The sequence below is a fragment of the Triturus cristatus genome, chromosome 11 (genome assembly GCF_964204655.1).
Source record: "Triturus cristatus chromosome 11, aTriCri1.1, whole genome shotgun sequence".
NCBI lineage: Eukaryota > Metazoa > Chordata > Amphibia > Caudata > Salamandridae > Triturus > Triturus cristatus.
Window position 1 is genome coordinate 918,711,900 of NC_140594.1, and position 14,180 is coordinate 918,726,079.

General features: G+C 44.2%; 1 protein-coding gene across 2 annotated transcripts in view; it reads right to left on the minus strand.

Annotated features, from left to right (window-relative positions):
* LOC146785612 (arylacetamide deacetylase-like) overlaps window positions 1–14,180 on the minus strand; it is a 209,690-nt gene that overhangs the window by 41,547 nt on the left and 153,963 nt on the right. For both annotated transcript variants that reach the window (XM_085634870.1, XM_085634872.1), the window contains exon 3: window positions 2,905–2,974. In XM_085634870.1, coding sequence (XP_085490996.1) covers window positions 2,905–2,974 — 70 coding nt within the window. The remainder of the gene's footprint in view (window positions 1–2,904; window positions 2,975–14,180) is intronic.

Consider the following 14,180-nt stretch of genomic DNA (forward strand, 5'->3'; position numbering starts at 1 on the left):
AATATGAAAAGAGATACATATTCATGTTTTTATATATGAGAAACAATATATTTAAAACATACTTTTATATGTGTGTTGTGTCAATGGTTTTAAAGTATGATTTTCTTAAAAGATTTATGTGATTTAAGTCAGGAAAAGTTTACCACATGTTGGAGGGATCACTCATAGTTCCTTCGAGTATTGAATGCTTAAAGTAAAACTTTATTTACAATTCCTCTTGAGGAGATTTCTTTCACCTGACAGAACTGTTTGTAGCTCATAGCTGTTCAGACCGGGACACCAAATAGCAAGTAAGTTTTGTCTCGGCCTGGCAAGATATGCAGTTACACTGCTCCTCTTCCCCCTCCCTCAGCACTTCCCCTTTCCACAGGTTGAAAGTGGATGGTGTAATTGCAGGGGCACTATTTCAAAACAAAAAAGGAATTTGGGCCTGCTGCCCATGGGCAAGCAGATGTACCCTCTGGGAGCAATGTTTTTAAAAAAAATAAAGAATTTGGTCTCAATGGCCATGGGCATTTGGTGGCACCCGCTGGGGCAATATTTTGTTTGGAAAAAAGAAAATTCAGGCTTCCCACCCTTGGGCATGCAGAGGGACCCACAGAGGCACTATTCTTTTTTTAAAAGAAATAATCCAGGTGTGCTGCCAATGGGCATGCAGCAGGACACGCTGGGGACAATATTTGTTTTGTTTTAAAATTAAACTAAAAAAATGACTGCTAAAGTTCAGCAAAATGTACATTTTTGTGCTGCTAATTTCCAATTGTTGTGCCTCAAAATTTACGCCAAAAATCCTGGTTTGTCTGGTTAAGTAGTGTAAATCAAAAGAATCAACTGTTGTGGATACAATTTAAAGAAGGAGAAAGTAGAAATTAAGACTGATGGACTTATTTGAAAATTGCCATAAGACATCCACCAATACATTTCTGGATACTCCATGAGCTACTCATTTAGAGGTGGTCTAAGTGCTCTGTTTCCAAAGTTGAACCCAGTGCTAGCTCTGTCATTGGAAACTTGTACCAGCACAAAATTACTGGTTGACATGGCATCATAGACCTTGCCCCATTCATGACGAGCATTAGGATTCCAATGCAACACTTTATTATACTTTGTATGAACCTCATACCCAGCATGGTGGTGCCAGGTACCCTGTCAACTACCATCTATCTAAGAAATACATCCTTTTTACACACTTGAATTACCTATCTGATTCCTACTTACCAAGACGTATCTTCAGTTCAAACAACTGTGCTGCCTATCTTAGCATATGTAGGCACAAGCTGCTCGCTGAGTTGCAACAGAAACTTACTAGAGAAGTTAATTTAGAGGTGCTTGCTTGGGCCAATGAGTTGTGCGCACTAATAAATAATAGGATTTGGAATCATGAATAAAATCCATGGAGGCTGTTCTTGAAGCTTTGTTCACTTATACTTGCAGTCAATTATTAGCAGTGGTCCATCCACTAGTTTTAATATGACAGAATGCCCCCACTTTCAAGGTCCGGACACCTGAGGCAGATTTCTACTTCCACGTCCGCCATGCGAAAAGAAATGGCAGATATGGATAGAAAAATTAACAATGGAAGCATCCACTGGGTGTAAATTTACTGCACTGTTACATTATAGGCTCACTGCAATAAATTACAACACATTATAGTCTCTCTTTTTTAAACAAAATCTTGAGACACTGAATAATTGTATTGCAGGCTTCTACTTCTCACTCAGAGTACGCCCACTGAAAGCCTTTGGTACTGCTGGCTATTACAGCTCACTCTTGGGAGCCTTGAAGTACCAAAGCTAACAAGTCTATCTTTAGTGTGACATTGTATGCAAATAGTATTTGTGCATACCTGTATTGGCATGTGTTAACACATTAAAACCATTGTCTGCCAATACTTATTATATATCACAGTAGGATTTAATTAAGGTGAGGGCTTGGAAGAGAATCATATGTCGGCAGATTGAATGAAAGAATGAATGATGAGAACTTCAATAGCACACGGCTACTCAACAAGAGTGTCCTGGTGCTGATTATGTAACTCAAAGCAGGGAAGGAGGCAAGACCGCGTATCTCTTGTTATACTACTGTCTAAATAGGAGGGTTTCCAGCTCCTTTTTAATTTTACTTTGTCCAGGAAAGCCCTCAATTGTTTAGGAAGACAATTCCATGGACTGGCTATCTTAACATTGATGGAAGAACCTCTCCTCGGTTGCCTTTTGTAGGCGAGAACCACAATCTTTTGTTTAGGTATGCAGGCTCTTCAAAGTAAAAGTATTGGTGTGTCAGGGTCATTGCTATGTATGTTAAGTTTCCGAACTGACAGCTAATGAAGTCTGTCCCAAAATACTGATATTGATGTGTATTTTGGTATTTTATACAGTAGGCAGACTGCCTTTTCTGCAAAACTTGTAACCACTGACTCTGATATTCCACGAGGCACAAGCATAATGCATTACATAGTCCAGCCTTGACAGGATTAAATAACTGACCACTGTGACTTGTGCAATGTGTGGGAGCAAGAAAAGAAACTTCTTCAGCTTGGGTAAAATTCAGACCCACATTTTCACCACTACTGATACTTTTAGGTAGATTAGGGTCAAGAAAATTGTATTTGTATCACACATAGATGCCAAACATTAGTACTCAAATCAGAAATACTAACATATTTACCAACACTGTCTTGGAAGTCCCTGGGATACGTTCTTATTTATCACATATGTCACGTATCATTTTACCCTACCTATGAAAGTTTAAATAATACTTTAATTCATTTTCTTGATTGGGCACATATTAATAGTGAGTACAGTGCATGAGTCACACGTTTAAGTAATTAATTGAAAAATCAAAGTTTGTATCATAATGAACCTCAAGTACACATTTTTAAAACATTAAAAACAAAATACTTACTCAACTGACACAACAACTGCGTTTAGCCGGTGTGCAACCCATCTCGCGAGAAGATCGTACGGCTTCATGGCTGTTATTCAATAAGGTAAATCGATACAAAAATGCTTATCTAGCAGGTGTTTAAAACAATGACGCACAACTTCGAAACAATGCATATAAATAACGATTACTTCAAAATTGCTTTTAAATGTTATAAACTTAATTGTGATATTAACAGAAGTATACGGTTTTATAAAGTAAGAGATATATAAACCAGACACAGTTAAATTGTCAAATAATTATGGGTGTGCAACGCATGTTTTTTAAGAGTCTGGTTTCATGAGCTTCTGATTGCTTGCCTACTGTTGTTTTTAGTTTCCTCTCCTATGTCTCGGTTTATTTTTTTCTCACATCCATGAAATATAGCTATTTTTTGTGTGTTCTTGACATGCTTATTTTTCTCTTGTTAGTAGTCAGCAACTGTGTCTCACCCCTCATCCATAGGTATTTTTCCTCAAGAGTGATTAAAAACAAATTTTAATGGCACAATATTATACTTGCAAGATTCCTCATTTTCACACTAAAGTCCAACTAAACTGGAACTTTGTAACTTTCACATATGTTTCAGATATTTTTTTTAAAACATGAAGCCTGCAAGAAAAAAAACCTTCACATACAATTAAAACAAATAGGATGGAAAGTGCTCCAAACTAGACCTCCAAATATGTAGTCCGGTGGTAAAGGCATCATTTGCCATAGACTGGTTGCTGTAACTTGTTGCAGGGGTGAAAGCTTGTTGCTGCCTGGCCACAATCAAGCACCTTTGGCATCCCCGCTGGCTTCCAGCCCAATCTCTCTACTCCCCTCTCTACTCCCTCAGCCAGCCCAACCACTAGCCCACTGCCTCCACTTTGTCCAGTTCACATATGGAGGCAGGTGAGTTTAAGTGTGAGGCAGGGCATGCAGTAAGGCAGTTGCAGTTCCTGCAGCAGGGAGTAGACTGAGAGAGACTGAGAGAGATGTAGTGGGCTGGCATCTTACGTCGTTTAGTTTGTTTGGCCCCTCAAGAGCCTCTCCAAGAGCTACTCTTGGTGTTGAGATATCAGCGAAGGAACATGTTTCTCTCCTTTGAACATTGTCTAGGGGCGAATTGAGTCTATCAGTTTATTACCTCTGGTTCGAGGGGCTGTTTTGGGAACAGGAGTCCGTGATGTGTTGGGACAATCTTATGCTTGTGTAAGAATGAAAGATAAGTGAACCACCTGTAAGTTATAATTATCATTTTGCATGGCTTATATAGGGGACGTTGCCCCATTCTGACATTTGATATTAGTCTGCCTTATTATGTTTGTTTACTTAAAGGGCTAACGTTGTCTACTTGCACTGCTGCAACCACCACAGTAGCCAATAACCTCATTCATCAGGTAGCTATGTGCTAGCAAAAATTGCCCCTTGCAAAAACAACAATTGATGGACAGAATGCAGAACAATGTCATACATTCACCCCAGTACAGAGACCTGGGCCTAAATCCATCGTTTTTTTGCTCACCATGCCTTTCCAGTTTGAACCCAGCCATATACAAATCAGTCTTGACCCTGTGCCTCATGGGAACAGTCCAGCCCGAACTGCCAAGCCAGGTCCTCCCTGGACTGGAAACAAGCATCCTAGGACCGGTTTCGGGGTTTCACCCCTCTTCAGCCAGGATAGCTTGATTCCAGTGGCATGGAGAGCACGGGACCCACGTCTGGGCATACCCTTCCCACTCGGGGTGACAAATGCAAAAACAACAATTGATGGACAGAATGCAGAACAATGTCATACATTCACCCCAGTACAGAGATCTGGGCCTAAATCCATCGTTTTTTTGCTCACCATGCCTTTCCAGTTTGAACCCAGCCATATGCAAATCAGTCTTGACCCTGTGCCTCATGGGAACAGTCCAGCCCGAACTGCCAAGCCAGGTCCTCCCTGGACTGGAAACAAGCATCCTAGGACCGATTTCGGGGTTTCACCCCTCTTCAGCCATGATAGCTTGATTCCAGTGGCATGGAGAGCACGGGACCCACGTCTGGGCATACCCTTCCCACTTGGGGTGACAAATGCAAAAACAACAATTGATGGACAGAATGCAGAACAATGTCATACATTCACCCCAGTACAGAGATCTGGGCCTAAATCCATCGTTTTTTTGCTCACCATGCCTTTCCAGTTTGAACCCAGCCATATGCAAATCAGTCTTGACCCTGTGCCTCATGGGAACAGTCCAGCCCGAACTGCCAAGCCAGGTCCTCCCTGGACTGGAAACAAGCATCCTAGGACCGGTTTCGGGGTTTCACCCCTCTTCAGCCAGGATAGCTTGATTCCAGTGGCATGGAGAGCACGGGACCGACGTCTGGGCATACCCTTCCCACTCGGGGTGACAAATGCAAAAACAACAATTGATGGACAGAATGCAGAACAATGTCATACATTCACCCCAGTACAGAGATCTGGGCCTAAATCCATCGTTTTTTTGCTCACCATGCCTTTCCAGTTTGAACCCAGCCATATGCAAATCAGTCTTGACCCTGTGCCTCATGGGAACAGTCCAGCCCGAACTGCCAAGCCAGGTCCTCCCTGGACTGGAAACAAGCATCCTAGGACCGGTTTCGGGGTTTCACCCCTCTTCAGCCAGGATAGCTTGATTCCAGTGGCATGGAGAGCACGGGACCCACGTCTGGGCATACCCTTCCCACTCGGGGTGACAAATGCAAAAACAACAATTGATGGACAGAATGCAGAACAATGTCATACATTCACCCCAGTACAGAGATCTGGGCCTAAATCCATCGTTTTTTTGCTCACCATGCCTTTCCAGTTTGAACCCAGCCACATGCACATCAGTCTTGACCCTGTGCCTCATGGGAACAGTCCAGCCCGAACTGCCAAGCCAGGTCCTCCCTGGACTGGAAACAAGCATCCTAGGACCGGTTTCGGGGTTTCACCCCTCTTCAGCCAGGATAGCTTGATTCCAGTGGCATGGAGAGCACGGGACCGACGTCTGGGCATACCCTTCCCACTCAGGGTGACAAATGCAAAAACAACAATTGATGGACAGAATGCAGAACAATGTCATACATTCACCCCAGTACAGAGATCTGGGCCTAAATCCATCGTTTTTTTGCTCACCATGCCTTTCCAGTTTGAACCCAGCCATATGCAAATCAGTCTTGACCCTGTGCCTCATGGGAACAGTCCAGCCCGAACTGCCAAGCCAGGTCCTCCCTGGACTGGAAACAAGCATCCTAGGACCGGTTTCGGGGTTTCACCCCTCTTCAGCCAGGATAGCTTGATTCCAGTGGCATGGAGAGCACGGGACCCACGTCTGGGCATACCCTTCCCACTCGGGGTGACAAATGCAAAAACAACAATTGATGGACAGAATGCAGAACAATGTCATACATTCACCCCAGTACAGAGATCTGGGCCTAAATCCATCGTTTTTTTGCTCACCATGCCTTTCCAGTTTGAACCCAGCCACATGCACATCAGTCTTGACCCTGTGCCTCATGGGAACAGTCCAGCCCGAACTGCCAAGCCAGGTCCTCCCTGGACTGGAAACAAGCATCCTAGGACCGGTTTCGGGGTTTCACCCCTCTTCAGCCAGGATAGCTTGATTCCAGTGGCATGGAGAGCACGGGACCCACGTCTGGGCATACCCTTCCCACTCGGGGTGACAAATGCAAAAACAACAATTGATGGACAGAATGCAGAACAATGTCATACATTCACCCCAGTACAGAGATCTGGGCCTAAATCCATCGTTTTTTTGCTCACCATGCCTTTCCAGTTTGAACCCAGCCATATGCAAATCAGTCTTGACCCTGTGCCTCATGGGAACAGTCCAGCCCGAACTGCCAAGCCAGGTCCTCCCTGGACTGGAAACAAGCATCCTAGGACCGGTTTCGGGGTTTCACCCCTCTTCAGCCAGGATAGCTTGATTCCAGTGGCATGGAGAGCACGGGACCCACGTCTGGGCATACCCTTCCCACTCGGGATGACAAATGCAAAAACAACAATTGCCCCGGCACGGGTCACTTACCAACTTCAACCGATAAGGCTACATCAATAGATCGAATGTTACAGTAAGCTACAGGGGTGATGGCCACAGAGATTGGGCTGACAGAGAGACGACTCTCATTATGCCCACATGTTCATCGCTCCACTTTGGATGTTCTACCTACTACTCAAAACAGCATTGAGCCAATCGAGATTGAGAACAAGGGCAAGGAGGGCAGAGGGAGCGTCTCCAATGATGCAGACAACGTAAAGCTGAATATGAGCTTTGGGCATTCCTCAATAGAAGAACCTCAGTCTTGCCCAGCTGGAAACTCACATATTGATACCAAGAGGGCATCCATATTAGACCAAGCTAGTCTGGTTAGCCAGTCCCACCTAAATTCAAGATCTTCATCAGCACGGAGGATGTAGATAAACTCCAACAGGGAAACAGCCATTACATGCAAGTGTTACCACGTATGCATTGTAACAACGTGTAGTCTTTACAACAATTTATTTTACAATGCATGTACCTTTACCATGCATGAGTCTACAATAACTTTAATTGCAAACATATGCATGGTAAAAGCACATACATTATAAAAAAATATAGGCATTCCACGTCTTTATGAGGGAACAGAGACTCTTCGGATTCCTGACAACGACGTGCACCGCCCCTCAGAACGCAGGAACAAGAAACCATGAGGAGAAAGAGGAACCACGAGGAGAGACAGGTAAGGGGGATTGGGTCTGGGGTGGGGGTTACTATTTTAGGGTAAAAGGGGGTCAGCGGGGTCATGCAGGGTAGTGTTTTAGGGAAGGGAGAGGACTTGGGGCAGGGGAGGGTCATGCCGGGGTACTGCTTTAGGGTTTAGGGTAGGGAGAGGGCTGGTGTTCGGGGGATAGTCATGCAGGGGTAGTGTTTTAGGGTTTAGGGAAGAGTCGGGTCGTGCAGGGTAGTGTTTTAGAGTAGGGAGAGGAATGGGCGTCGGGGAGGGTCGTGCAGGGGTTGTGTTTTAGGGTAGGATGAGGACTGGGGGTTGGAGGGAGGGTCGTGCAAGTGTAGTGTTTTAGGGTTTAGGGTAGAGAGAGGACTGGGGGTTGGGGAAGGGTCATGTCGGGGTAGTCCTTTAGGGTTTAGGATAGGGTTGGGGGTCATGCAGGGTAGTGTTTTAGGGTAGATATCGGACTGGGGTTGGGGGAGGGTTGTGCAGGGGTAGTATTTTAGGGTAGGGAGAGAACTGGGGGTCGAGGGGAAGGTCATGCATGGGTAGTGTTTTAGGGCTTTAGGGTAGGGTCGGGGTCATGCACGGTAGTGTTTTTAGGGCAGGGAGAGGACTGGGGGTTGGGGAGGGTCATGCAGGGGTAGTGTTTTAGGGGGTTTAAGTTAGGGTCGGGGTCATGCAGGGAAGTATTTTAGGGTAAAGAGATAACTGGGTTGGGGGAATGTCGTGCAGGAGTACTGATTTAGGTTTTAGGGTAGGGCAGGGTAGTGTAACTTACCTTAGACACTTTTACCAAGTGCATGCCTTTAGCAGGCATGCCTTTGCATTGTAATGGCATGCGTGTTAAAGGCATGTCCATGGTAAAAGAATGCATTGTAATGGTAGGTCATTGGAGGGGTACTAGCATAGAAATACCCATGTTGTAATGGCACGTGTGATATTAGTATGCATAGTGCCATCATCCATTCCTCCAACCACCTGCCAGATAATCATGAAAAAATGCCTTTGGCCTTGCTCCTAAGCACATTCACAAACCTCAGTTTATAAACTTGACACCTGCAGCCTGCCCGTGTGTTGTTATCATGTTGGGTGTGAACCAATTAACGAATGGGCAAAAGGAATCCCAGGAGGACTTGTTTAACAAGTCACTGCACTGCTTCACATAAACCAGGGTTTTTTCTCCTGCATTGACATAATCTATTTTACTATCAACTAGAGTAAGTGGGATTAGGAATGGACGCTTTGATCTGGCTGGTGACTGTGTTATTGTGAACTTTAATAGCCCTATACCAGTCGCTAAGGTGAGATCCACCGGTCTGCACATGGTTCACTCATTAGTCTCTTACACTTGATTTATTTTATTTGACTTGTGATGCATGTAGTAGCGGGCCTATGTCCCGGACCACGGAGCCCCTTACCTCAAGCTGACTATTTTGGCCATCACGCACATTGTAGCCTGGTCTATGAGGTCTCGACTACTAACAGGTTTAAAGCATTGGAGGGTGTGGATTAACTTCATAAAAAAGGGGCTCTGGAGAGTACTAGACATGACTTGTTGCTGTTTGTTCCAAATGTTGAAGGTGGGAATAGGAGCAGGAGTGGGGAAGGGGACACTTTCAATTATCCTTTAGATATCCCAATGGATGTTATGAACTGGTCCCCAAACCATGTGTCAACAATGTGAGAAGTGCTCCTTGGACTTATGGGTCAAATATAATTGGAGGGTTGTGCCTGCTTGGCTACAACAATGTTCTACCTGTCTCTATAGCTCGAGAAGTGCTAGTTGTAAGAGAGTTAAGAGGTGGAAGTTCAGATCCCCATTTAGGGGATTAAATGGAAGGGTATGATCCCCAGTTAGTATCATTATCCAACATACCCTCAAAAAAAGTAGTCGACACTCTAGAGGGTCAAGAAAAAAGCCCTAGTGAATTAAACTCCTTAAGAACACTGGATAACGAATCTGTAAATATGGTTTCTTGGAATTTAGCAGAGTTAAAAATGTAACTCCTAGACCCTGAATGGCATGAATATACAGAACACTTCCAAATTTAATTTTTTCAAGAGACATGGGCAATAGATCCCTATATAAGCTTGGAAATAAGACCTATTGTGCTGTAGCTATTCCCTCATCAAGTGGTAGACCTTCGGGAGGATTGGTTATATGAATAAAAATCACCTTAGATGTTGAAAAACTAGTTAATCAAATAGATTCCCCTGATATCCTTGCAGTGAGCCTAAGTTCAAAGACTGAGAAAGGAAAAGACACACAATTGATGGACGGAATGCAGAACAAATCAAAACATTCACCCCCAGTCACGAGATCGGGGTTGAATCCATCATTCTTTTGCTCACCATGCCACCCCAGTTTAGACCTGGCCATATGCAAATCAGTCTTGACCCTGTGCCTCATGGGAACAGTCCAGCCCGGCTCTCCCTGGACCGGAAACAAGCATCAAGCATTTGCATATGGCTGGGTTCAAACTGGAACGGCATGGTGAGCAAAATAACGATGGATTTAGGCCCAGATCTCTGTACTGGGGTGAATGTATGACATTGTACTGCATTCTGTCCATAAACTGTTGTTTTTGTATTTAAATTCAAAGAATGGCAACCTTTTACATCTGATCAACGTTTATATTAGGCCAAGAAGAAGTAATCAGGAGGCACATGTTGTGGAAATATTGGCCAACGCTCTCGGATGTGTATCTTTAAACGATATAGTTATAGTGGGTGGTGATTTTAACTGCAAATATGGTATTAATATTGTATTGGAACTTGGACTGGAGGAGGAAGACCTATCCATTGGGGTCCCACAATTGGTTTATAGACACAAAAAGACCTGACTTACTCAGAACAGTTAACTATATTTTTAAGACATAAAGGGAGTTTTTAAAGACATCAAACTTCCCTCACAGGACAGGCTCACTGCCACTAACCTGTTAGTCCAACTGTTCAATTTTTTTTTTTTAAGCTTCAATACACCACACTCCATAGAAGTATCAAAAGGAAATTTGAAACCACAGAAAATTTGTGACAAATATAGTAAAAAGTGTGAGAGAGGTCAGAAAGTACCTCACTGAAGCATCACACAGGGGGCTGCTGGTTGGTACTTACCAGTTTGCGCACGTTATCATGATCAGTAACTTTTGTGACAATAAAGAAAAAGAGTGGGTGTTCAAATTTCTTGGAGGTGAGAAATCCAAAGAAAGAAAATAAGTGAAAATGTGTACAGGTGCACTGTGAGTGTTTGTGTCACTCAGTGCCCACTGGTCCCAATGAAACGAGAAATACAGTTCTCGGAATTAAAATGGGGTACAACTCACTCAGCTTTGGGAGATCCTTGAAGGGCTGGGAGTGGAAAAACAAATCATCCACTTTCTTAGACAGCAATACAGTGATTATCAACACAAAAAGGTCACAGTTCCTAAAAGGGGAAGAATACATGCTCAACAATCTAATTATGGTTGTGAGGCATTAGAAATTGTCTCCAAAGGGTAGTAGAGTGTGCTCGAGGTGGGAGTGTACCTCCTTTTTGATATGTGCCCTCACACACTCATACGAGTGTAAAGCATCATCATAGGGCGGTGCTCCTCGTAGGGGTGGCGCTGCAGTCCCTCACGGACCCTTCAAGAGGGCTCTTTGTCGGAGATCTTTTAAAGGAGGTGCCGTATTTGTGCATGTGGGTGTGTGGGCCAAAGTGGTGTAAGTGAGTGATGATAAAATTACCTCTTGGTACCTCAAAAACAATTTTAATGAAAGGTCCTTGAGGTAAATTAAAAATTATAGACTGGTTTGGAGACACTCCTTTGAACTAAAAATAGAGGGGAGGGATAGGTATTGTCCCGCCGGCTCTCAAACCGTGTGGGGGTGTGTGCTGTGTTAGGGGTCTATGGTGGTCGACATGTTTCGCACAGCCTCGTGGTCCCTAATGGATCCTAGTGCGCTTCTTCAGGACCGTGTGTGAAGAAAAGAGGGTAAAAACTGGGAGTTAGGGAAAGCCCTATACTACCACATCAGCTAAAGTCAAAGTAAAGGGGACGTCACTGCGTCTGAGAACCGTATTGTCCGAGTTCACAGTATAGCTGGACATGTCGAAACATGTCGACCACCATAGACCCCTAACACAGCACACACCGCCACACGGTTTGAGAGCCAGCGGGACAATACCTATCCCTCCCCTCTATTTTTAGTTCAAAGGAGATTCCTCAAGGACCTTTCATTAAAAAAAAATTTGAGGTACCAAGAGGTAATTTTATCATCACTCCCTTACACCACTTTGGCCCACACACCCACATGCACAAATACGTCACCTCCTTTAAAAGATCTCCAACAAAGAGCCCTCTTGAAGGGTCCGTAAGGGAATGCAGCGCCACCCCCACAAGGAGCACCGCCCTATGATGATGCTTTACACTCGTACGAGTGTGTGAGGGCACATAAGAAAAAGGAGGTAGTCTCCCACCTCGAGCACACTCTACTACCCTTTGGAGACAATTTCTAATGTCTCACAACCATAATTAGATTGTTGAGCATTTATTCTTCCCCTTTTAGGAACTGTGACCTTTTTGTGTTGATACTGACTATCTTAGGAGCTTTGGTACAGGACCTTCCTTCATTTTCTGAAACTAGCTCCTCGTCCCTCCTCTTATGTTAGTGTATAATAAAATAAAGCAATACGGTGATGCCAGGGCCAGAGTGCGGTTCGGTGTGAATGGTGAGTGTTCTGCCCCATTTACAATAAGGAGGGGGGTAAAGAAAGGTTGCTTATTAGCCCCCTTTCTTTTAAATCTTTATATTAATTGCTTGGGCAAAGCAGTGGTCAAGGACTGCCAAGACCTCCCAAAAGTAGGGGGACGTCCGATACCTGCGCTCCTATATGCGGATGATGCAGTATTGATATCACGCACCTAAGTGGGACTGCAAAGGGTTTTAAATTGTTTTTCAGCTTTTATGTGCAACCTTGGTCTTAGGGTGAACACATTGAAAACTTTTATAATGAGGTGTGCCCATGGTAGTCAGAAATGTAGGGGTATGTATATAGACCAATTGAAGATAGGGTTTACCAAGAGATTTTCATATCTTGGCATACAATTTGACCACAAGGACACATCATCCCAAACGGTGTTAGCCAAAAAATTGACCTTTTAAAAGACCCCAGCTTACTCAATTTACAAGAAAGCTGTGTAGGGGGCCACCTGTAGAACTCTTGCAGATTTATAAGGCAAAATGTGCGTCAGCGGCCATGTACGGGGCAGGGGTCTGGGGCTTTGCGGTGGTTTACCCCCTACAAATAGTGGACGGCGCATCTTGTGCTACGTTTTGGCACTTCCAAGTGGCACATCATCATATGTTTGCCATTCGGAAATGGGCTTACCACACATTGCAGACCTTATAAAAATGGAGCCCATTCTTCTATAGCATAGGATCTGGTCATCGCCAAAAACTATGCTTAAATAGGACATCCTAAGGAACAGTTTAAGATTGGAAGGGGCTTCAACCATCCCATGGCTACGGTAAGTCCAGGATTTCATGCGTGACCTTGGGCATTCAGAATATTATACTGACCCTAGTACTATGTCCACCATTTCAAGAAAAGAGATAAAAAAGAAGAACTTATGTTATTAGATTCACTTCGATTAACGATAGAGATCACAATGCCCACAGTGTTGTCCAATCAAATGCTTTTAACAACATTTAATTTTCAAACATATTTAACTATGGTACCCGGTGGATATGATAGATATCTATTGACTAGATTCAGACTTGGGATTTTCCATAAACGTGTAAGTTTCCCAAAAATGAATGACTGGTCAGGATTAACGCACCTCTATCCCTATGCCAATCACTCAGTACAGTCCACTATGCATGTTGTTTTACTTTGCAGATTTTATTCTGAATTAAGGAAAATGTGGATGTTGCAATCTTAAAATCACTGGGGATCAGACAATGTCATCCTGTGTTTATTGTATTACAAATTTTGGAAAACAAACACATAGGGGACTATTATGATCACGGGTGGATCGCCATCGACGGGCGGGGGTGGTCACCTCCGGCCCGCCAAATCACCCATTTTCAGCCCTGCCATATTAGTATGGCGAGGAGCACCGCGGGGGATGGAAAGACCGTACACCGCATTTCTGCCTGTCGGATTGCCGGCTGGGCGGAAAAGGCACAGATAATGGTGTCTTGCAGACACCACCATCCATATTAGGATGCATGCCTTTCCATGGCAGAGACACCACCATGGGAAGGCAAGCGGAAAATCACTGTGGAGGCCCTTTGCAGGCCCCCTGTTTGGCTGCAATGGGGGGTACCCATAGTACCCCCTATCATTGCCATGCACAAGGTGGCAGGCACCGCGCGGTGCCTGTCCCGTTGTGCATGGCAATGCATAACATGGGCTTTAACATTAAGATATAGTTAGGACCGTGTTTCCATAGGAAATATGAAAATTCTAATTTGAATAACTTTGGCGCCGGTTGACGAACCCTCGCGAAATTTTCAAAACTAATGGGGCGCTCCGCTCAGCTCCTACC